This window comes from Salvia hispanica, chromosome 5, assembly GCF_023119035.1.
Source record: "Salvia hispanica cultivar TCC Black 2014 chromosome 5, UniMelb_Shisp_WGS_1.0, whole genome shotgun sequence".
NCBI classification, from domain to species: domain Eukaryota; kingdom Viridiplantae; phylum Streptophyta; class Magnoliopsida; order Lamiales; family Lamiaceae; genus Salvia; species Salvia hispanica.
This window is the reverse complement of record NC_062969.1, coordinates 14,877,154-14,903,829: the sequence shown is the minus strand read 5'-3', so window position 1 is coordinate 14,903,829 and position 26,676 is coordinate 14,877,154. Positions and strand designations below refer to the sequence as shown.

The 26,676-nt window shown below is 33.3% G+C and overlaps 1 protein-coding gene across 1 annotated transcript; it reads left to right on the top strand.

Annotated features, from left to right (window-relative positions):
* The first annotated feature begins 6,853 nt into the window (after positions 1–6,853).
* Positions 6,854–8,647, top strand: LOC125187457 (BAG family molecular chaperone regulator 1-like). Its single transcript, XM_048084053.1, has 4 exons — positions 6,854–7,174; positions 7,263–7,519; positions 7,595–7,741; positions 8,303–8,647. The coding sequence occupies exons 1-4, from the start codon at positions 7,006–7,008 to the stop codon at positions 8,489–8,491; spliced, it is 762 nt and encodes a 253-aa protein (XP_047940010.1). The 5' UTR covers positions 6,854–7,005; the 3' UTR covers positions 8,492–8,647.
* The last annotated feature ends 18,029 nt before the right edge of the window (positions 8,648–26,676 follow it).

Sequence of the window (26,676 nt, the reverse complement as noted above, 5' to 3'; positions counted from 1 at the left end):
GAAAAGTTGCAGTCTAGTGTATTGGATATTGCAGTCCGTGAAAATTTACCCTTGAGCAATTTTTATGATTGCCACATGGCAGCTTATTATTCATCCACATGTACAAATGATTGGCTAGGAATGGTGGTATGGTGTTACTTTAAGAGGTGTTGTCATTTTAACACAACTATATATATATATATATAGGGTTTTGATCTATGAAGACCAGATTTAAATACAGAAATGCAGAACACGGTCATACGTAAGACATTTTTAGGTCATAGTTAGTTTATTTTTAGGTCATGCTAACAAAGCATGACCTAAAATAATCTTAACATGACATAAATCCAAATCTTATAATATGACCTAAAACTACTTAATTATGACCTTCCGTGTTTTGGGTTAATTATTGACCATTAGATCATCTAATCCTAGGGCCAAGATTTGGGCTGCATTTCTGGATTTAAACACATACTTGTTTTGATCATCTCCATATATATATATATATATATATATATATATATATAGGGATGTATTCAAATCCTTTTCATATTTTTTGTCCTTTTTCCTTCTTAATCCTAGCCCCACGATTTTGTCATCTAACGGTTAGATTAATGCCACGTGTCATTTAATAATGCACATTTTCATTCTAATAATGCACACGGCTAATAATGCAACATTATAGACTAATAATGCACATTTTCATTCTAATAATGTACAACGGCTTATAATGCAACATTATAGACTAATAATGCATTGATCACAACTATCCAATTCAAGGATCCAAGGGCTGAGATTAAGAAGAGAAATAGGACACTTAGGGTGCAAGGGAGCCTAACGCACCCCTATATATATATATATATATATATAGGGTAGTGATGAAATGCAAACCTATATATTGTACAAACTCCAAACTATAATCTGGACCGTTAGAAAATGTCAACAGATGATTAAAATACATCAACAGAAAATGTCAACACATTTTCAACACAACATCAACTGTTGACATTGTGTTGACATTTTCTATTGATATAATTTTGTCATCTGTTGACATTTTCTAACGGTCCAGATCATAGTTTGGAGTTTGTATAATATTTAGAGTTTGCATTTGATTACATCCCTATATATAGATATATAGAGAGAGTTGTGATCAATGTCGAACCAATTTTAAAGACCGAACTAGAGACCAAATCTGGGCCATTAGATCTAGTTTTTTTGATGAGATGTGCTTAGCTGTGAAAATTTTTTCGGCTTCATTACAAGCCCATTTTACTTCATTATGTACGTCATACCTTGAAACTACAACATGTTTTTACTTGCTTCTAATAGGTTTTGAAATGATTCAACATATGCTTCATTCAAATTCATTGACGTGGGTTTTTGCTTGATTAACATTTAAAAATGCAATTTATTCAAGTGAGTTTATTACTTCATTCAGAAACGTTATTACTTCATTGGATAAGATTTTTACTTCATTCCAGTAGGACTTCAAATGCTTCTACACATACTTCATTCCAATAATTTTTTACATTATTCCATGTGTTCATTTAACCATATTAGCGCCATGGCGTTGGTGATAGATATTGTAGAGAGAAAGAACGGCACGCGACGGCGAAACCACATTTACGTATTGGAATGAAGTAAAAACCTACTGGAATTAAGTAAAAACCTACTAGAATGAAGTAATATATTCCGGAACGAAGTTAAATCTTCGTAACATGTTAGTATGACTTATTTACCTTCAGATGAATTAAAATAGGCTCGTGATGAAAGCGAAAATAATTTATAAATTTTTGTATCTTATCCATAAAAAACTAGATCTAAAAGCCCTAATTTGGTAGGGTTCGGTGGTTCGGTCTTTTATATATATATAGAGTTGTGATCAATGTCGAACCCTTCTTAAAGACCGAACTAGAGACCAAATTTGGGCCACTCATTTTTCTTTATCTTATGATTATGATTAATTTAGAATTAATTTAATATTTTATTAAATAAAAACGTTTTTAATATTTTTTTTTAATTTTTTTTAAAAAAAATTAATTTTTAATTTTTTTTTTTTAATTTTTTTTTAAAAAAAATTAAAAAAAAAATTTTAGAATTTTTTTTTATTCGATAAAAACTTGCTGGAGTAAATAATGAACTATATTCACTACATAATGAACTAAATGAATGTATGTTATGAAGTAATTTTTCGCATTCATTATATACTGAATTTACTTCAACTGAAAGATAATTATGTCATAACACATTATGAAGTAATAAACTAATGAAATGAAGTAGTAAACTAATGAAATGAAGTAATAACATAACTGAATGAAGTAATAAACTAACGGAATGAAGTAATAGCATGACTGAATGAAGTAATAAACTAACGGAATGAAGTACTAAACTAATAGAATGAAGTAATAACATGATTGAATGAAGTGATAAACTAACGGAATGAAGTAATAACCCTAAACCCAACTGAAAGATAATTATGTCATAACACATTATGAAGTAATAAACTAATGGAATGAAGTAATAACATGACTGAATGAAGTAATAAACTAACAGAAATGAAGTAATAGCATGAATAAATGAAGTAATAAACTAACTAACAGAATGAAGTAATAGCATGACTGAATGAAGTAATAAGCTCATAACAATAACATGACTGAATGAAGTAATAAACTAAACGGAATGAAGTAATAACATGACTGAATGAAGTAATAAACTAACGGAATGAAGTAATAACCCTAAACCCAACTGAAAGATAATTATGTCATAACACATTATGAAGTAATAAACTAATGGAATAAAGTAATAGCATGACTGAATGAAGTAATAAACTAACGGAATGAAGTAATAAACTAATAGAATGAAGTAATAGCATGAATAAATGAAGTAATAAACTAACGGAATGAAGTAATAGCACGACTGAATGAAGTAATAAGTTCATAACATACATTCATTTAGTTCATTATGTAGTGAATATAGTTCATTATTTACTCCAGCAAGTTTTTATCGAATAAAAAAAATAAAAAAAACTAAAAAAAATTTTAAAAAAAATTAAAAAAATTATAACAAAATTATAAAAAAAATTTAAAATTAAAATATATATATTTTTTAAAAAAAAACGTTTTTATTTAATAAAATATTAAATTAATTGTAAATTAATCATAACCATAAGATTAAGAAAAATGAGTGGCCCTAATTTGGTCTCTAGTTCGGTCTTTAAGGGTGGATTTGTGGTTAATAGGACTATATATATATATATATATATATATATAGGGAGATGATCAAAATAAGAATGCATTTAAATCCAGAAATGCAGCCCAAATCTTGGCCCTAGGATTAGATGATCTAATGGTCAATAATTAACTCAAAACACGGAAGGTCATAATTAAGTAGTTTTAGGTCATATTATAAGATTTAGGTTTATGTCATATTAAGATCATTTTAGGTCATGCTTTGTTAGCATGACCTAAAAATAAACTAACTATGACCTAAAGATGCCCTACGTATGACTTTGTTCTGCGTTTCTGTATTTAAATCTGGTCTTCGTAGATCAAAACCCTATATATATATATATATATATATATATATATAGGGTTTTGATCATCTCCCTATATATATATATTTATATATTTTGTGAAATGTCAACAACATGTAATTTTATGTCAACACGAGGGCATAATTGTAATTTTATTAATTTTTTTGAAATGTTTTTTTTAATTGTCAACTACATATACAATTCATGTCAACTACACATCAAATGTCCACAACTTTATTCAATAAATACTATTTGACATGAATTGTATATGTAGTTGACATTATATTGTGTAGTTAACGTGAATTGTATATGTAATTGAGAATTGAGATGCAATCTCAGCCACTCATCCAGAATATTTGTTAAATGTCAACAACATGTAGTTTATGTCAACATGAGGGCATAATTGTAATTTTATTAATTTTTTTTAATTTTTTAATTTTTTTTAATTGTCAACTACATATACAATTCATGTCAACTACACATCAAATGTCAACAACTTTATTCAATAAATACTATTTGACTTGAAATGTACATGTAGTTGACATTATATTGTGTAGTTAACGTGAATTGTATATGTAGTTGACATGGATTGTACACGTAGTTGACATTATATGTGTGTAGTTGACATGAATTGTGTGTGTGGTTGACATGGATTGTACACATAGTTGACATTATATGTGTGTAGTTGACATGAATTGTATATGCAGTTGAAAAATAAAAATTAAAATTAAAATTTTTTTAAAAAAATTATTGAATAAAATGTACCATGATATTACCATTCTGCCCTTTCATAATTAATTAATCTAAAGATATTTTCCATGTGGAAAAATCTGGACCACTCATTTAATAAAAATGAGTGGCTGATATTGCATCTCATTTCTCAATTAGCATAAAAAATCTCAATTGATCACAATCCTATATATATATATATATGTATATAAAGGAAGTAACTTAGTGTAATATTTAGTGCTAACATGTCACAATAAACAATTCGAAACTTCTAAAACTGACAGAGCTCAGTGACCCGCCAAGTCGCCAACGATGCAGCGCTGAGACAGACATGAAGAAAGATCTACCCGTACTCTCCAATGCTGACTAACCTGTAGCATACTCAACACTTTAGCCGAAATTCTCTACAAGCAATAATCATTCAACTTAAAATCCTTATTATTATTTTATTTACCAATTAGTATCACATCTATCATATTATTCTTGTCTTATCTTTCTACATGTTAGTCAGCATTGGAGAGTACGGGTCGATCTTTCTTCATGTCTGTCTCAGCGCTGCATCGTTGGCGGGTCACTGAGCTCTGTCAGTTTTAGAAGTTTCGAATTGTTTATTGTGACATGTTAACACTAAATATTACACTAAGTTACTTCCGCTATATACATGTATATATAAATTCTAATTAATGATTTAAATATTTGGTCTTGAATGATTCAGAAATGAAATTTTTAACCGGAATTGTGACATCACCTACTCGGCTGGCAGATGATCGGGTGGGGGTGTTACAGTTGCAAAGTTTCTTAGATGAACTTGGGAAGGAGAACAAGAGTAGCAGACTCTACAGTGATAGTCAGAGTGCTATTTTCTTGGCAAAGAATCCAGCGTTTTATTCTAGGACAAAGCATGTGGAGTTGAAGTATCATTACATTCGACACCTAGTGGAGATGAAAATCCTGCAACTTGAGAAGATACTTGGAAGTGAGAATCCAGCAGACATGTTTACTAAGGTGGTGACCTTAGAGAAATTGAAGCTATGCATAGCTTCAATTGGCCTTGGAACTTGAAGAGAAGGTTAGGCGATGCTAAGCGGATGCAGGGATTAGATCATGAGGATATGATGGCGTAGGAGTTGTTATTCTCCAAGTGGGAGATTGTTAATTATGGAGCCTAAAATATCTCCTTTCATATTTAGGATTTGTTTCCTTGAAGTATATTTCCTTGTGATTGATTTATTCCATAGAAGATATTTCCTTATGGAATATGTTTCCTAATTTGACTAGAATTAGGGCTCTCTATTCTGCTTATAAATAGAGGTGTCCCTCATTGTAAAATCATTCTGAAATTATATAGTGAAATCCCTGGCTTGGCATCGCCCCCAGACGTAGATACATTTTGTATCGAATTGGGTAAACAATTCATTATGTTCATTCTCCTTTATATTCGTGATTGCTTGTGTTTATTGCCTAACACTTTAGTTACAACCAAAATACATCAATAATTTACTTTAACAAAAGCACATTAGATGAAGATACCTCACATATTCACTTTTCTAATTCAAGGATTAATATATCTGAAGATTTTACGTCACGAACGACTGAATATTTACTTCCTAAGGCACAAGCAAAATATTTCATTTTGTTTTATCATGTCCAAAAATTAGTTGAGAGTATGAGACATGGTACAAACTAAAATACATATAATTTGTGTAGAAGTACTATCAAGAGTGATAATGATTGAGATTCTTCCTAATGCACCAGGTTAATGTCAATGACACGTGATCCGTATTAATTGAGTTTCATATAAAATGTGGAGCACGATATTTCCTTAAAATAAGCATTTATAGTCTTCATTCTACAGCTACTTTTCCAAAATTCAGAGTCTCAATGTGAGATGCTCCCGAGTTAATTGTATATAACATTTTCTCGATAGCTTTGTTAGGTAGACTTTTTATGTACTCATTTAGTTAGCAATTTGAAATCCCGGTCAAATTTTACATGAATTTTGATAATCATTATTAAATATACTTTTATACATTGATTCTATAATAATATATAAGTGTTATGAATTAGTGCAATCTAAATCTTATTTATCATTTATAGTAAAAATGAACCGAGATCTTAATCGCAAAATTTAAAAAAACAAGTAACTGGAGTATAATCACAGGCAAACAAATAAAATTAAAAAATGCTGTGTTTTTTTTTGAGATATTGATCTTAAAAATCATAATTTTGGACGAGTTCTAGCATATCACACAAAATTTGGAAGTGGTTTTTGAAAACTAAGACATTTGAAAGTGTGCAATTTTCTCAACCTAGCACACACAAGTATAATTTTTGGCAGATTTTGATCTTACATGGATAACATTGTTTTGACGCACTAATTCATAAATTAAGTATTGAATAAAACATGATAGACAAAATATTTATCGTAGACTTCATCGAATTTGAAGAATGAGTGTTGTGGAAAATTGGTGCCAATAGTAATATTTAATTCAATTTCAAAGTTTGTAGAATATGGCATAATTCGTCCAAATTTATGAGTTTTATGACCAATATAGACATTTTTTCTACAGAGCTCAATATTTTATTCTGCTCCAGGACAGCGAGGCGGACGAATCTCCACCGACACAATCGATTCAATATATAGAGCGAGCGACTTTCATATTTTGTCGGGAGATCTGAATTTCTTCCTTCCGCAGCCAACCATCCTTTTTTCCCGTTCAAGATTTACAGTTTAGCAGAAAAGCGTTCAGTTCAAATACAGTAAAATGACAAGCATTGAGACGGAGAGCGGCTTGTTAAGAGAGTGGGAGCTGAGGCCCGGCGGAATGCTGGTACAGAAACGCACCGACAGCCCGGCGCCACCCACCATCCGCGTTCGGGTCAAATACGCTTCCATTTATCACCAAATCCACATCAGCTCACAAGCCACCTTCGGTACTAAATACTAAATACTAGTAATTCTTCTTCGTCAATAGTTACTACTCCATACAATTAAATTAACTTAATTATCCGGAACTGACAGGGGAGTTGAAGAAGATGCTGGTGGGGCCTACGGGGCTGCAGCAGCAGGATCAGAAGCTGCTATACAAGGATAGAGAGAGAGATTCCAAGGCGTTTCTTGACAGCGCGGGAGTTAAGGACAAATCCAAGATGGTGCTGGAGGAGGATCCCATTAGCCTAGAGAAGAGGTATTTGGAGATGAGGAAGACTGCCATTATGGAAAAGGCTGCTAAAATCATCTCCCAGATCAGCTTGGAGGTCGATAGGCTCGGTTCCCAGGTCACTCACTCATTCTCTATATATTAATCCACCCTTCAAATATATATATTCATGTTAGTATTAGTCAAATTTTAGGTCTCCGCCCTGGAATCTGTGGTGTCTAGAGGTGGGAATGTCGCTGACAAGGATGTTGCCAGTCTGGTCGAAATGCTGATGAATCAGTTGCTCAAATTGGAGACCATCTCTGCTGATGGTGATGTCAAACTCCAGAGGAAAATGCAGGTTTGCTACCAAATATTCAACTCTTATTTAACAGAGAAGTACTAGTAGTACATTTTATCATCCAAATAATATTGTCTGTGATTTCTATTTTTTTAAAATATCACTAGACGTCTTTGAACATTGATATAATATCACTAGAAGGACTTGCATTTTTTGGACCAATATACCCTCCATGCTACGAGGGTTATGTCCTTTTTATGAGAGAGAGACCGTCATTTTGTCCATTCATTTCCATTCAAATGTGTGTTGCGACGAACAATTATTTGACCCATGCTTTGACTAATATTCTCTTGGAGAAATACAATAGAAATAAATGAACTAAGTACAATCGAAGTAGCGGTTCGCTCTCATGGACATGAATGAATAACTCTTATAGCCTGAAAGTATTTTGGTAAAAAAAAGTCTTAAAAAGTTTAAAAGACATTCCAAGGAGTGAAGATATTTTTAAAGAATAAGGAATACGTATGATATTAGTGAAATGTGAATCAACTAAAAAGTTGCTCTCTGTATTACTAATTTGCAATTTGATTTAATTTTTCATTATGGTGGAAATTTCGGAAGGTGAGGAGAGTGTGCAAGTATGTGGAAACTCTTGATTCGATGAAGATGAAGAAGCCTCCAGAGGTAGAGGATTCACCAAACCTAGGGCAGCAACCGGCGGTGATCACCACGGAGTGGGAGATGTTTGATTCTATTCCGACCACAGCCGCCCCGGGGCATCCTAGTAATTTTACATGGAATCTGCTTTAACTATGTTTGTTGCACTAGCTGCGTTGGATTGGTATCAATTCTCCATTCTTTTGTGTATTTACCATCCCATACATATAGAAGTCCTTATTCACACTTGTCAAAATAAATGGGGCTACTACTACTGTTGTTACCTTCCATAGATACTAATTGCTCTCATCATCGGATCTAAGTTGAAGCTTGTTAAATAGTAAAATATTGTTCTACTTTTGTGTTCTTGTGAAAAAGAATAAAAACATTGAGTATGAATAATTATAAATGCTATGTACCTTGCTTCCTAAATAGGGCACATAAAGACAGATGCAAACATGAACAAGTAAAGCACTCACTCAACCGATGCATATAAGGACAGGTAGGTATATATTATTTCAAGTTCGGTGCAGATGAATGATGAGATTGCATTTGTTTAACCATAAACAATGATTTCTGCCTATCCATAGATCTCAATCACTATTTTATAAGCCACGTCTTTCTAGATGAAATTCTTGGTTATTTGATTTATAACATTGAGTAGTTAGGAAGTTCTAAGTTTAGCAATTCCTGAATTTGGCAGCCAATAGTTTTGCAAATCTCCGACTTTTTTTTTCTTGCTAATGAAAGCGGGCAACGCCCGAACGAAACTACATACTACCGATCATAAGAAATTCCTAACCTATCATGTAATAACCAAATAGCAAGGCCTGTAGGCGGCTGTTCAAGAACATGCACTCCTCTCTCGAAATTGTATGCATGGTCTGACAAGAAATCTGCAGCAAAATTTCCTTCTCGATGCACATGTTTCACTGATGCCGAATCAAACTCTAGCAATAAGCTGTCAATCTTTCCCACTATCGCACGACAACTGACATTCACCTCAAAGTTCCCTGTAATTATAGCGACCGCTACAAGATTATCGCTCTCTACCTCCAACATTCTTATTCCCAGCATTTTTTGCAAATTCTAAACCATGAAAAATGCACCAAATTTCAGCAAGAAGAATAGAACAAACTCCTATGTTTGCGACAAACCCTTGTCTCCACTGTCCAGAAACATCACGGAGAAGTCCACCTCCATATGCACGGCCGGTCCCCTTCTCTAAGGAAGCATCTGTGTTCAGCTTCAACATGGTCGATAACGGTGGTTGCCAGAAAACCGTCACTGGTTGTCTCGGCAAACGTTCACCCACTACAGCAGCCATTCTCGCATCCTCCACATTCTTTGCCATAATTATAGTTTGTGATATAACGGTTTCCGGGCTCGATCTTTCATTATTCAAAACAAATGCACACCTTTTCTTCCAAACATTCCAGCACCCTACTCCAAAGATAGTGCACCATTTCACCCCAGTTCCCGTTTGAAGTTTAGAGTTGATGTTGCGAATCATCCAGTCATTTAGGTGGAGGGAAGGATAAAAAAAACCCTCAAGATCACAAAACTGAAGTAGACCTTCCCAAGTTCTTCTCGCATCCAAACAATCACGAAGCATATGGAGGCGGCTCTCCGTGTACAAGCCACACATACCGCAGACATCATTGGTTGTTATATGCCTTCTCCTCCTTTCTTCATTAACTAGCACACCATTTTTCAAGAGCAACCAAAAGAAGGTCTTAATTCGTTGTGGCCCATACTAATTCCAAATTCTCATCCACGGTAAGTAACTTACTGATTCATGCGCTCTCGTTTGACTGTCATATGCGGTTTTAACTGTGAAGTCTCCTGTCGACGAAGGTCCCCAAAAAGCTACATCATCTTCTTCCATTGCGCTTGGAGGTGCGGTAGCAACAATAATATGAGCTACCTCAGCTGGAATAAATCGCTCAAACATATTCCATGCCCAGCCTGAGCTATCAACGAAAAAATCCACTGTCTTGTACATTAGATAATCGGGTATGACACTCACTGCCACTTCTGAGAGAGAGCTCCTCATGTTCGGCACCCAACGATGAATCCAAAACTTGACTTTTTTGCCTGATCCTATTGCCCACATAACATTTCTCCACATATCAGGCCAAGTGTTGCAAATTAAACGCCAACGAGGAGTACATAAACTGGGAGCTATGGGGTCAAAACCTGAGTGAGGATCAAATTTAAACTTAGAACAAAGAATGTTCCACCATAAAGAGTTTGCGTTGTTGAATATCTCCCAACAAACCTTCATACCAAAAGCATTATTCACCAAATGAAGATTTCTCAATCCTAACCCACCTTCTTCTCCTGGGAAGGTCACCGCATCCCATGCCACCAAGCTCATACGATTTTTGTCTTCAGTTTTACCCCACACAAAATCTCGGATCACTTTCTCCATATCATCACATGTGCCTATCGGGATTCTTGCTGTTTGCATAGCATAAATGGGCATTATACTCAGCACTGATTGAGCTAAGGTGACCCTCCCTGCTAATGACATTCTACCGGCGGTCCAATTCGCTATTTTTCAATTCATTTTATCAACAATGTAAGCATATGTATTCTTATCCACCCTCCTATGCAATAAGGGGACTCCTAAGTATTTACCCAAGCTCTCCACTTCACGCACTCCCAACAACTCTTTCAAGTTCCTTCGAGTTGCATTTTTCACATTTTTGGAGAAGGATATGGTAGTCTTTGTAGTACTAACTTTCATACCGGAGCTTGTACAAAACTCATCCAGTACATGTGCAATATTCTCGGCAGTGACTACATCAGCTTTCCCAAATAATAACAGATCATCCGCAAAAAATAAATGAGATAAGAAAGGGTCATTCTTACAAATTTTGAAAGGTTTCCAATCTCCTACTTCAACTGATTTTGCAATTCCATGAGCTAATCGTTCCATACAAAGAACAAAAAGGTAAGGAGAGAGCGGACAACTTTGCCTTAAACCTCGAGATGGTGTGAAGGAATCTGTTATATCCCCATTCCACATAATTTGCATAGTGCTTGTTGAAACACAAGTCATAATCACATCAATGAGAGCTTCCGGTAGACCAGCTTCATTCAAAGTATCATACAAAAATGCCCAACTTACTCGGTCATACGCTTTTTCCAAGTCAACTTTTAAAGCCATCACTCCATGCTTTCCCTTCATAGACCGCATAGAATGAATTGCCTCTTGTGCAATCAGGATATTGTCTGTTATATGTCTCCCAACCACAAAGCTCGATTGCGTGGGTCCGACAATAACAGACATAATCTTCTTCAATCTGGTAGCTATAGTTTTCGTGACCAACTTGTACACAACATTGCACAAATAAATGGGCCTAAATTGAGAGAGCGACTTTGGTACCTCAGTTTTAGGAATAAGACAAATAGTAGTTTGATTCATCCTTGCATTCATATCGTCTCCCTCTAAAATTCGGATAACCTCAGCACTAATATCACCACCTACAGTTTCCCAGTGCTTTTGATAAAAACCTGCCTGTATCCCATCAACTCTCGGCGCCTTCCAAGGCTTCATTTCAAAGAGGGCAGCCCAGACATCCTCCGTCGTGTATTGTTTCCGTATCTCCTCTACCTGCAACGAACTGATTGAGGGAAACAAACTACGATGGCCATATAAAGTTCGGTGTAGATTGTCTTCACTATATAAGTCATCATAAAAGGTCACAGCCATTGACTTAAGCTGACTTTGATCTTGAACCCAATCACCTTCTCCATTCTGAAGCATCTCTATCCTGTTGCGTTTTCGACGTCTGATAGTTTGCAGATGAAAAAAAGATGTATTTCGGTCTCCAAGATGAACCCATTCATTACGTGATTTTTGATGCCACAATGACTCTTCTCTCAACAGGATTTTGTCCAACTCATCTTTTAACTCTATCTCAAGAGCATTAAGGCTAGGGACACCTCTATGCTCGAGTACTCTCTAGATACCTGCAATACGAGCTAATAATTTTTGTTTTTGGCGAAAAATGTTGCCAAAAACCTCCTTATTCCACTTCTGTAATTTTTCTGTGAAAGAATTGAGAGAATCCATGAAATCATGCCCTCTACCCCAATTATCTGTGACGAAATCGTTATACTTCTCATGAGACATCCAAGCTCTGATAAATCGAAACGGTCTAGCCACCATAGAGGGCGAGAAACTACAAAGATTTAAAAGTAGAGGTCTGTGATCAGATTGGTATCTTACAAGATGCGAGACCGATGCTTCTGGATAGGCAAGCCGCCACTCAGAGCTACAAAGACCTCTGTCCAACCTTTCATGAAGAGTACCTCTCCTCCACGTAAAGCTCGGGCCCAAAAACCCAAGATCAATCAGCCCCGACGTCGTAAGCCACCTAACAAATTGTTGGCTAACCCCACTTCGATTCGCTGAGCCCCCCACTCTCTCTGAGCCTCGAGCAATAGAGTTAAAGTCTCCCAAGAGAACCCATGGCATCTCACTCGCAACTTGAATATCTGCTAATTGCTGCCAGAGTATGTCACGCCGGCTAGGAGAAGGGTGTCCATAGACTGCAGTAAACCTGAAATTCATATCTCTTTCGTCCCACACCCGACAGTGGATGAATTGATTTTTCGTGTCAAGAACCTCAATGTGCCAAAAGTCATCCCATAGCAGCCAAATACCTCCAGAGAACCCATTAGCCTCCATCCTGTGGGAGTTCGGATAACCAATCTTTCTAATAGTGTTGTCTGCATTCTTCCCACTAATACGAGGTTCAAGTAGCACTATAATATGTGGTTTATGCAGCTGAATCAAAGTCTGTAAGGCTCTTATAAAGAGAGCGCTCTTCGCCCCCTGACAATTCCATGATAAAATCATCATAAACTAATATACAAATTCAGTAAACACAAGTACTTCAAACCCGCTCTAGCGTGTCCATAGAACATCGTTCATCACGCTCATCAATAAAATACCCACCTTCCGACTCATTCTCGATCCCCTCTGTTAGGCTCCCATTCTCCTCCAACTCCATCACATCATTCTCATCGAAGTCTCTCGTCTCCCGATCTGGGGGCCTACCAAAAGCTTGTGTCAAACGTTGCTCAACATTAGGGTCCGGTCCGTCCGCTTCAGGTTCTCTGGTGGAGCCTTTTCCACTGTTCTTTGAACCACACATGTCACCACGCATAACTGTGTGGCTTCTCGGGTCTAGCGTTGAGGGCTGCTTTGTAACTAACTCTTCATTTTGTTGCCTCTGCTTATACTCAATGAAGTCCCCAATAGTAGACTTGGCAGGCTTAGAATTTTTCAAACTTTCTCCTCTCACTTGCCATGACTTGCTAGCTCCATTTATCACTTGTTTCCCTTTGTTTTTCCTAAATGTCCATTGTCCATGCCCAATATTGGTATCACGAGCTGCCAGCGGCATAGGCATCAATGCCAAGCTCTCATCTCTATCATTCTCAAGCTCTAAATTTGCATCCTGGAGAATTTTGAATCGCGACCCTCCAGGCGGCATAATATTTTCCTTAATATTGTTTTCACTATTTCGGCGCATCTGTCTTTTTCGTTTCTCCACTATCATCCACGGCCCGTAAGTATCCTTTGGGACCTCCGTGGCAATTCCGCTCCCTTGGCTCAAATCCCCTTCCTCTTTATCCTTCGGCTTGCGGATACAGTTGACGTCTAAATGACCGTACATACCACAATATATGCAAAGCTCATTCAAGTTCTCATACTCCACCTTGAATTCCTCGCCATCAATCGTGAATTTAGACACGAGCGGTTTCGTAAGATCAACATTCACTGCTATCCTTGCGAACTTCCCCCTCTGCAGATCACTAGTGTTGTAGTCGATTCGCATCACAGACTTGACGGATATAGGTGGAGGGGAAGCTCTGACACCCGAATCCAGACTGCCGTGGTCTGTGGGGAGCAATGATGCACCCGAAACGCCGTAGTCCAAGTTTGCACTTGGAGATAGCTTCCTGACACCATCCATGGCCCTTCTAGCGTCGCCTCTAAGTAGTCCTCCTCCGCTGCAAACTGTACCAGAAAATAACCACAACCCATATCCACTACTTCTGCTGCATTCATGTTCCACAATTGACTCAATTTTAGGCACAATGATTTGTATCCAATCGATCTCCCCAACAGATTCACTATGACTGAGAATTGCATATTTTGGGCAAGTTTCTCCTTGAGCTTCGTTGACAAAGTCACTGCCAGAATTGGCCCTGTTCTATCAATCACAATATCACCGGGCACTACCTTCACTCCACCCCCAGTTGCTATCTCCTCCATCGTCACTTCCACACCTGTTCCCGCTATGAGTCGATCTCGATAGTCAGAGAGCGGTGCTTCTTCCCTATGTTTAACCTTCTTGGTTGCTCGCGTTTCTTCGGTGGACGGCGGCGGCGGCGGCCACTCATCCTCACGTGGATCACTAGGTTTTCCTGAAAGTTCGGTGCGCAACTTTTCAATCTCCGACTTTAATGTGGACCATTGTTTATTGAGAGGTAGAGCTTTTGGTAAACCTTTATTTCTATACATTGGGCCAGAATTTAATCCAAAGGGTCTAAATTACTATTAAAATTTATTGAGTGTTTTCCATGTCAACGACGCAGAAATAGGTCCTCTATAATATAAGTAGTAGAGAATTGTGCTCGAGAAATGGATAATGAGATAAATAATTAGAGGATGAATAATAGAAATTTAAAGATGCAGTAACACCATCAACATCAAAAAAATAAAGAATAGATTTTTTTATACTAATAAAGAGCATAATATTGAAATTGATTTTACTAATAATATATATTCATGGAATTAAAGAATTATTTTTTACTATTCTAGATTTTTATAATAAAAATTATGATTAAATTGATTTTTAAATAAATATATGAAGACTTAGTTTTTTTTTTTATATGAATATAGAAGTATATCATGTACTCTAGTGTAGGCGGTATACCGAGCATTGTTTTTGCAATTTTTGGTGGATACTGTGGTAATTTCTTACATATATACAACAGTTATGTATTTCTTTCAATATGTTTTGCATTAATATTTTGAATGTTGGCCCAATAACATTTTAAAATATTTCCATTCTTATTTGGGCTAACTCGAATGGTAAAATGCAAATAGGCTTTCATATACTAGCACCTCAAACCCGAGAGTAAAATTTGGGCCCTCTTAATTATTTTAGAATTTGGAATTTGGTGTCTAAGTCTTCAAATTTTGTGATAGTCATTAGCCTTACTCCTCTTATGGGTGACAAGACCATTAAATAAGTAGGTAGCCATTAATTAGCACTAGAAAAAATTTAATGCTATTTAGGGCCCAATAATGAATTATTATGCTAAAAAAATAATTTGAAGTGGTATTAACGCATAAATTAAAAATAAATAACGATCGAGTCTTCCTACATGGGACTGAGAATCCCAATTACATTCTATATATTTTAGACGTCCAAGTTAGTATCTCTTGCAAAGTCATACATGGACTAAAAACATTGATCACGTAACCTATTAAACTTTAAAATGGGAAAGAAATTGTATCATTATAACTCACGCATACAATAAATAAAATTTAATTTTTTGATCGTGCCAAATGCAAAAAGGTAGTGCAACTTGTTCTTAGAAAAGCTTGACCACATGCAAAAGCAAAGGCGTGATACATCAATCCAACAAACACACAAAAAAGTCACGATATTTAAACAAACGAATCCCAATAATAAAATAAATAATTGAATATATGTCGTTGTGAATTGAACCCGATATAATTACGTCATTTTCATATCTTAGTTCTTCGCACAATCCCGCACCGCACAGTTGTGTAGATATTTCTCCTATTCAACTTATGGATAAGTTTAATAATTTCGCTTTCAAAAATAAAATAAAATAAGGTTACCATAGTTTAAAGGGTAGTGCAAATAGTGAGAAGTTGAGAAAATCAAGAAAATTGGTGTCGCATAGATTCCCAACAGATCTTAATCTTATTCATGTACTGTAGTGGATGACTTTCATAGTTCCTCTTTCTTGAGGATCTTTCCAAGAATTAGGCCCTATTTCAAGCGTGTCTTCATCCAAGAATTAGGCCACTATTTAGAAACTCATTCTTGTGATGACTTTGAAAGTAGATGGAGTATATTACTTCGTTCTTCCATAGCATTAAAAGCATTTTTTTTTAGCACGTGATTTAAATAAAATTGTGTTAAATGGGTTAAATAAAGTAAGAATAAAGTAAGAAATAAAAAAAAATAGAGAGATGAAAAGAGAATAAAGTAAGAGAGTAAAGTACATGAGAAGAAATGTATTGACTTTTACTAAAAGGGAAATTGGCTCCACTATTATGCAACGGGGAAATATAATAATAATAATAATAATAATAATAATAATAATAATAATAATAATAAAATGACTTTTATTATTACTATTGTTGTTGTTACTCCCTCCGTCCACCAAATGTTCATATTTGTCTTTAAGGACATCCACACATAATATTGTCCAATTTTATTTTATTTTATCATTATTATTACTCCATTTTTCCCCCTTTTTTGTATGTGAATCTCAATTTCTACTAGTCCATTACACTTATATTCTAACGTGTTACTCTAAATTTTTTAATTCTCTTTTCTTCACATTTCTTAATACTTGCATGAGTCAAATATAAACTACATTTGATACACGGAGGAAGTATTTTTTACATATATGAATATTATTTTTGTTAATAATAGTAAATCATAGAAAAATTAGGAGTTTAAAGTTATTTCCCGAAGAATCCCAATATAGAAAGTTATTTTTATTAAAGTTATTTCCTGAAGATTCCCAATATAGAAAAATTAGGAGTACTATTTATATATTTATATATAATCTAATAAAATGACAATTCACATCTACAGTATATGAAAACTAACCTCTCTCGGAATCATATTATGAAAAAGAAAAAATGATGTTGATTTTTATCAATAAATATGTTGGTCTTCATGAACAATAAATTTAGCCTTATATATAACCATTAAAGTAACATTCAATATCATTTTCAATTCAACTCTATCATTTTCAATTCAATACAGTTATTATTCATCATGAAGAAAATAAAGTTATAGAATAATACATATATCCAATTAGAAACATCATTTTCAATTCAACTCTATCATTTTCAATTCAATATAGTTATTATTCATCATGAAGAAAATAAAGTTATAGAATAATACATATATCCAATTAGAAACATGATCAAATGCAAACTCTAAATATTATACAAACTCCAAACTATGATCTGGACCGTTAGAAAATGTTAACAGATGACAAAATAGTAGTAACAAAAATGTCAACATAGTGTCAACGATTGATGTTGTGCTGATATTGTGTTGACATTTTCTGTTGCTACTATTTTGTCATCTGTTGATATTTTTTAACGGTCCAGATCATAGTTTGAAGTTTGTAAAATATATAAGTTTGCATTTTATCACTGCCCTATCTCAAATTATATGTAATTTTGTGAGGATTTTAGCTGATTCCTATTGTATAGGTCCACATAATTTTTTTTATTGTCATCATAAAGATAAATTTCTTTACAAGTTATGATTATACCTCTTAAATGTTTAATGGTATTAACTAAATGCAGTGTTGACACTCGATGAACAATGTGTAGATATTGATATCGATTTTAAACATTAAAACCGATGGTCTAACTTTGTGTGAAAGAATTTGTAATGATAATTCAGTTATATGCTTTGATTATCATATTCATATTCGTTTAACCTTTATGCATATCCATTCGAGATGGAGATTATCTATACAAATTCCAGTATTGTTTATAATGATATACCAATATTGTTTAACTAATATAATGATTTTGATGAACGTGGACAGTGCATAAATTATGAAACGACAACAATATATAAAATAAATGTTGTTATTCGACTATCGGTATAAGATATCAGCACAACGTGTAAAATATATAAGCAGAGCATTTAGTCAATGTCATTATAATGTCTCTTTAGCATGTATGATGTATGTACAAAAAAAAACGTATGAAAACATATAAATAGTCAAGAATGATTCATAATAATAAATTATATCTAAATTAAAGGAATAAATAGAAATTACTATAGATAAATAAATCACATTTCCTTGGATGAAGGAATCATCCATATCATAATTATGTGTGAATTACTTACAATTTTTTAGTTATAAACAAATGCCATGGACTTTAGATCACCATTAGATTTCAAAATTGAATGATTGAAATTGTTTCTCGATTCTGATTTTAAATGATTTGATTACAACCAATATATCCGCACATGAACTATTTCCTAAAGATTAATAAGAGAAAGCAATCATTTTATAGTTGTTGATCCAAATTATGGTATGGGTGGGGTTAGGCCGTTGTCACGATTGAGTTAACTTTGACTTTGTTTTGTTACAACTATTGAGGAAGCACATCATCTATGATGTACGAAATTTGATTGACATTAATTGTTAGGCATACAAATGTGACTAAGAATTTACATTCGTATGGTTTTAATTCACGGAAAACTAAGATCTTAATATAAAAACGCAGAACAAAATCATACAGATGGTATGATTAGGTAAAAAACTAGATCTTAATACAAAAACACAAAACAAAATCATAGAGGGTATGATAAGGTCATTATTAACATATTTTTAGGTCATTTTAATAATTGATGATCTAAAATGAACTAAAAATATATCAAACCCAGATTGTAAAATGACCTAAAGTTGATTACTAATGACCTTTCGTGGTTTTGGTCAATTATTAACTATTAGATCACCTAATACTAGGACCACTTTGAGCTGCATTTCTAGATTTAGATGCATTTTTGTTTGGATTATCTCCTTGTATTAATCATAAGTATGAATGATATCTTTGTTACCTATAACATTTTTGGGCGTAGGTAAGTTAAATTAGTAAATGTTTTTGATGTGAGTAAGAATATATATTGATAATCATTCTTTGTTACAAGCAAACTTTTTTCTTGCCTCCTGCTAAGGGCACTGTCAACCTCTCCCAATTTTTTTTATTTTATTAATAATCTATACAATTATTTTTAATATTTTATTTTTTAATTCGCATAAAATTTCGAACTAACCCCAAATATTACTCCATTCATTCTTAAAAGTATATAATAAAAGTGGTTAGTCTATAGTGAATGGAGAAAAATAGTCTTGCACCTTAAAAAATACCGTGTAGTTAAAAGAGTAAATAAATTGATATAAAGATCTAGGATAATATGCTGCAATTTAGTGTTTAAAAAATAAAAAAGACGTTTATGTCTATAAATACACATTTTATTATTTAAGCTCTATAGTATTACTTTGATTCATTGCTCCTACTTTTAAATATGCGTCCATCCACCATCCCACTATGTTCGATCTCATCCACGTCAAATTCAAACTTCTTGTTTCTTCTTCTTCTTCTTTTTTTTTTTATAACTATTTTCGTAGTATTTATTCGAACAATTTATGATTGTTTTGGAATTTAACATTGACATGCGTACATATTAAAGAATATCGCTATTTTATACTATAAAATTATACTATTTCTTTCCAAAATAAATACTCACTCTTTCTTGCCTGGGGCTGGTTGAATACAAATTATATTTCTTTAATATGATTATATACTTTTTAATGGTTGAAACTTTAGTAGTTTCAATATTTTCACCGGTAAAGTTCAAAGTTAGACGCCATATTAGACTTGAATTCAAAAAATTATTTTATTGAGTTACGTTAATGTGTTTAAATAAATGTTTAATTCATGGAACTCACTCTCACATCCAGCTCACTTGTTTTCATCAACGTGCTGTGTAAATAGTGTTAATAAATAGTGTAACGCTTATTGCAGCCGTCAATAATTTTTTCATTATTATAACTAAAAGCAATAATCTATTCTTGAAAACCCTATCTCTAATTTTCGGCAGATGTTTGACTTCCAATCAAACTCATACAAAATACTTATGATATTTCTGGTAAATAATGTATCTCATCATTTATTAATGTGTAGCTTGGAAGGAATTAAAGATTGAATCATTTGAAATAAAAAAGAAGTGTCTTTTCATGGGTTCCAGAAGCCCATAATTGTTGAAATGATTGTAGCCATTCAATTCATCAAGCTACAGATATATTTCACTTTCATCGCAGTTGCAAATTCATGTCCCCTCAAAAGCATGCATGCCACCCTTTTCATTTTATTTTAAATTTCTTTTAAGGATTTAATTTATTGTGCGATGCATATTTTACGACGTCCTCTACAATATCCATTGTTACGTTGCATGTTGCTTTACCGGTAATACATGATGCCATGCCCACTTGACAATTTCTTTAAACATTTTATTTTCGTTCTATATTATATCGTGAGAGATGAAACACTTATGCTTACTTATGTATGATTCTTTATTGGTGTTTATTTTGATTAATAATTAAAGATAGGGGCACCCCTTTTGACTAATATCCGAGGATAATCTCAAATATCAATATGCTAAAGTAGAAATATCATGTTATATCACATCATAAAGCAAGCACGCAAGTTTATCTCGATAGATAGATAGGAATCAAACTTTAAATGTCCTATCTATATACTTGGTTTGTAAAATTAAACTAATATTCTATGGTATATGATTTTAGATGATTAATAATAACTCAATTCTTGTAACTAACTCTAATCTAGAACACAATTTGATAGATAAACGGATCATAATAAAAAAAGCTTAGGCATACTTCTACGGATCAAGAATTACATTTCATATATATCTTCTTTTTGTATATAAGGACTTTGAACTCCTATTACTCAAAAGTTCAAAGCAAATAAACTATCAAACTTCTAAACTTACAAAAGGGAAAATATCATAAGTGACAAATGAAGGAAGAATTTCAGTCCCTATATGTATGGGATGGGTCAAAATATTAAGCTCTGCAAAGTAGATGTCAATCATGCAAAATATGTCATTTAATTGCATACTTTATACATTTTGGTATTTTAACGTGTTTTGTGAGAAATGTGCAAAATAGACACTAAAAATGGCAGGAAAAGGTTAGAAACGAAGACTAGAAGAAACAGACCTAACCAACGGTTTGTTGAGAGGAAGTCAGCAGCCACCGGGCAGTTCAGTGACCAACAAGTAGAGTCTACATTATAATTAAATCAAAAGACATTTTTTATTCTTGATTCATTGTCACAATAGAGATAGAGAATGACTAAGACTTTGAGCCCGTTTATGGTAAACTATGCACTTTGTTTGATTAGATAGTATACACTTTTAGAGTGTGAGTTTTATCACACATTCATATAATTGTGAGATGCATGAATTTAAGTTAGATGCAAGTTAGTACTGAAAGTACAATGTTTAGCTTAAGTGGATAAATTTTGTGTCTAGAGAAATTTATATATCATCCATCGTATAGAAGATATATTGAAGTCTATACACATTGTATCTATGTTTTCCTTTTTTAATATCTTGCTTTACAAAAAATGGTTACATTTGGGGATATATGATCGTTAGACTTGAGTTGATTCGACTAAATATTGCATGGAATTTGCGATTGTTATGATATTTATACTAGGATTTGATGCATTAAATTTTAGCAATGTAACTACTTGTAACTATAACAAGGCAGAATTAACTATAGCGTTAACTACACTCATCAAACACATGAATCCTCTCTCGATTACTTTATATGCCAAGAATTCTAAACATAGATAGTGTCACTCAATCGTGCAACATTATCGAACAGTTTAAAACAAAACAAACTAGAATCATGGATATAAAAAATGAAATTATATAAACAAAAAGAGTAATAACATATCCCTAGATTTCTACAGATTTAGTTACCCATAGACAAATAACATAAATCCATAGTTTGAAGGGAATATAATGAAAACGTTAAAAACTATCTAGGATAAAACCCAAAGGAAGAATCTTGAAAGCTTCAATCTTCTCTTCCCTCCAAGCTCCAAACTCCAAGTATTAACGATAGTGGAATGACGATGGTTATAGAACAAGAATTCTCAGCAGGTCAAGTCAAGTGTAGAGAGCAGCAAAAAGATCATTTTGATAAAGCATGAGGGGTATTTATAGGCTCAAGGCTGTTTTCCTCCATATGGTATGATTTCTGGCCGAACATGGTAAGTCTTGGAGACAAAAATAAATTAAATTGTTGCGCGGCATAAACTCAACGAGTTGCTGACTTGATATCAGCGGACAAAGTCTTCTGGACATTTGGCAATCAGTGGACCACTGTCCACTGACCATGTTTCAGTGGTCGTTGGGCGTGTTCGGCTTCATGCTCAGTTTCCGAGTCAGGCCGCTTGGTTCTCGGCGGCCGCTGACTTTAGGTCTGTGGACCGCTGAACGGAGCCATTTCTTCAGTTTCCAGGATTTGACTTTTTTTATAAAAATACAAAAACGTATAAAATATGCAATAAATGGACATTAATTGCAAGTTTGACACTCAAAACAGACCAATATAGAGAATAAAATAGTGCAAAATCCGAGTGTATCAAGGTTGCACAATGGAAAAACGCATTTGTCAAACAGATCTATTTAGATGATTAAGTGATTAATTCTGTTTTCATGTAAAACCAATATTATTCACATAAACTATGTAATTAAATGTGTTTGTACGTGATTATTACTTTGTGGTCCTCCAAATGATCGACGTGGCTTGCACCTTCTCTACGTGTAGTGTCTTGACTCGACCTTAGATCTTATAACTTATTTCTCTTGCTATTGACTATCCATTTGCATGGGCGAATCTCATATAATCGCAATAGATCTAGATAGTATACAAGAAAGCAAGAACCAAAAACGTATGAAGAACTTGAAAATTAAATCAAGATCAACTCCTATGAATTAAAATTAATCTCTTTTTCAAAGAATTGTCTAGTTCGGAACATTAATTACTCCCTCCGTCCCACGTAATTGTCACTCTTATTGTTAGCACGGGTTAAGAAATGTAAAGAAAAGTTGGTCGGAAAAGTTAGTGGAACGTGGAACCCACTTTTTATATTGGTTTTATAATATGTGAGTGGAGTGAGTTAGTGGAATGTGGGACCTACTTACCATTTATGGTAAAAATAAAGTGTGACAATATTGTGGGACGAACCGAAATGGAAAAAACTAACAATTATTGTGGGACGGAGGTAGTATTTTTTATGGAACAAATTCCAACTGGTTAGTTCACCTGAATAATAAATTCTTTTCTCAAACACCTCGAGGATATTTTCATACCCATGCAGTCACGCAATTCAATATAATAATATATATTACCAGGGACGGATCTAGCATTAAGCTAAATGGGGCAAATGCCCATGCTCATATTTCATTCTTTATATATATGTATAACCAATTATAGAGATTTTTGTATTAATCTTCCACTAATTGCCCCTTTTTTAATTTTTAAAATTTCTTCATGTATATTTTTGTCCCTCTTGCTAAGAAATTTCTACATCCGTCCTTGTGTACTACTACCCAAAATATCATGGTAATTGGGTTAAGAAAAACCTGCACATACTCGTAAATCAAAGTAGTGTATGATTGAATGACAAATGTAATATGTTATACAAATATTAAAAAAAATACTTCCTCCGTTCATAATAAATGGCACACTTGGGGATTGACACGAGAGTTTATCTGATGTTGTTTTGTGTGTTAGGTGGAGAAATAAAATAGTATATTTATATTAACGTGAGAGGAAGCTTTATCCAAAAAAGGAAATGTGACATCTTTTAGGGACAAACTAAAAAGGAAAGTGTACATCTATTATGAGACGAAGGGAGTACAAAACTTCAAAGATTATATCTTTCAGTAGATAACAATAAAGATCTATCTCACCTTCGATCTTATTCAGTGCTATACACACCAACATTTGTTTTCTTAGGTAAGAAAAACTTTTCAGACTGACACTGCAACTTTTTTATTATTGATAGTCAAAGTCTATTTAGATTATGATAACGTTTTTCTTCAGCAAGGAACTGACCGAGTACTGTGATAATCTGTTCCACTACTCGGTCTACAATGCAGAAGCCTTAGACTTGTTTATTTTATATGCGTTTACACATATATTTATTATGAACTACATCATTTAGTAATGTTATTTAATCTCTCTAGAGTTCGAAGTAGATTTAGGGTTTCTCGTATACAGTTGTTTGAGTAACTACATGTACGCTCAAAACAACTATCAGTATACCAATCCTAAAATTTTTTGCATTTTGAAGCTCAATCTCTTCTTCGATAAAGATATATTCAATAACTCAATTTCCTTGCACTGTAAAATATGCATGCTCTGACTTAGAAATGATTATCCATGAATTTATCTGTGATATGTCTATTAATTTAACTTAATCCCTTATTGCCTATTATAGCAATCCATTAATAGGATCTATTATTACGATCCATTAGGAGCCATTACCCCATCATATTTTTTCATGGAGTTCTCCACCATAATCATTTGGGCACACGATCAATCGAAGCTAGACAATGTTACAAAGAAGGTTGATGTCAACAAAATTCTTAACGGTGATTAATCTAATTTACTTCATGTTGAATATTTATATATTTCTTGTGATTTAATTTATTTTTCCACGAGTAACTAAACATATAGAATTCTATTGCTTGAGAGTAGTTTTCTAATTATTTATCCATACCTCGTTTTACTTATTTAACAATGAGATAATAGTTTTTTTTTAATTGGCCAATAATTAAATGAGTATTTTTTTTTATTAATTGGCCAATAATTAATTGATTCGTTGTGTTTCTACAAAACTCAGAAAGATGAATATTAACACTTTAACATGGGGTATGGATTAGTAATAACAAGTCAACAAAATAGTCAATGAAAGCATTAATACTCGGAAATCTCTTCTTTAATTGATACAAACATCGCCTTCTATTTGCTATTTTCAATTGTTTTTTTTATTATTTTCGTTTAGTTAGTTATAAAAATCTATTTAAAACATGTCGTGTTCATAGTGCATGATGTTTATAATTCTGTAATTAGAAGATAAATATTAGTCTCTATGGATATCCATTTATATGTGTTGTTAGTTTTACTTGAATAAAATTATCCACTTTCTAATAGAAACAATCACAATAAATTATAAAATGTAGAAACAAGAATAATATATAAGTTATGTGAACTTAATTAATTGGTATTGCGAGATACAATTAAACTGAGTCATACGCACTCACTCTCACTCAAATATATGTATATAGTTTATTATTAGCTTTATCCTTTGCTTAACAACCAAAAATTTTAATCACAATTCAGCTATTTGCAAAATAGATATCTAGTGGTAGTTATAAAGGATAAGGGATGCTTAATGTGATTAGCAATTCTTAAGTTTTACTAGTTAAGTGCAATCTTGCATACAACACTTTTGACGATTAAAATTATAATTTTATCCCAAGCATTGGTTTGAGTTTAACAATACTAATATTTTATCAAGTCATCACCATAAAAGAAAATAAAATACTAAGAATATAGAATCCACTTCTTGAAATCTCTATCTTAGGTAGGTGAAAATTAAATTACTTTTGGAGACAATTTTCTGTGCTTTGCATGCCATACACAAAAATCCAAAGAACTGATTAATCATTTTTATTTCTTGTTTGACCACTTGAATCTTGCATGCTGCGTGAGTTAGGTGCTGCAAAACTCTGTATAGGATAGTAATAGTTGTACTTATCCTTGAATTGGAATTTGGTTTAATAAAATATGCCAGTGGCATTGTACTTATCTGCTTTGACATTTTAATGCATAGTTCATTAGCATTATATTTATTAACGCAATTTATTGCTTCTACATCACATATTGAACATGCATCATCACATCAAACTTGAACTGGAAATGTATAAATGAAAGGATTAATTTCGAGTAATATATACTAGTACTATATATTTGAGGTATATATTTCGTGGAAATAATACCTCAAATGAATTAAAATTTGTCCAAATACCTCAAATGCATTTATATTCACGAACTAACTCAAACATGCATCCTATATTCTCTAAGTACCATTTTTACAGTTCACTCTAGTTCAATTTCAGGTAAGTCAACTTTGCATGTGATTTATTAACCTTTATAGTCGAGCTTTGCCCGTACAACAATTTTGGTTGAAATTTTTTTAAGTGTTACTATGAAATTTTTTATAAATAAAATGTATAGGAAGAATCACAAGCAATAATATGATATACATATAACAATAATTATCACAAGGCAGTGACTTTTGGGGTCTAGCAAGGGTCAACTCACACATTACCCCATTAAATAAGATCATGGCCTTGCAAAGGCTTGAATAAGGGCTTATAATATGTTATTGTGTCAAA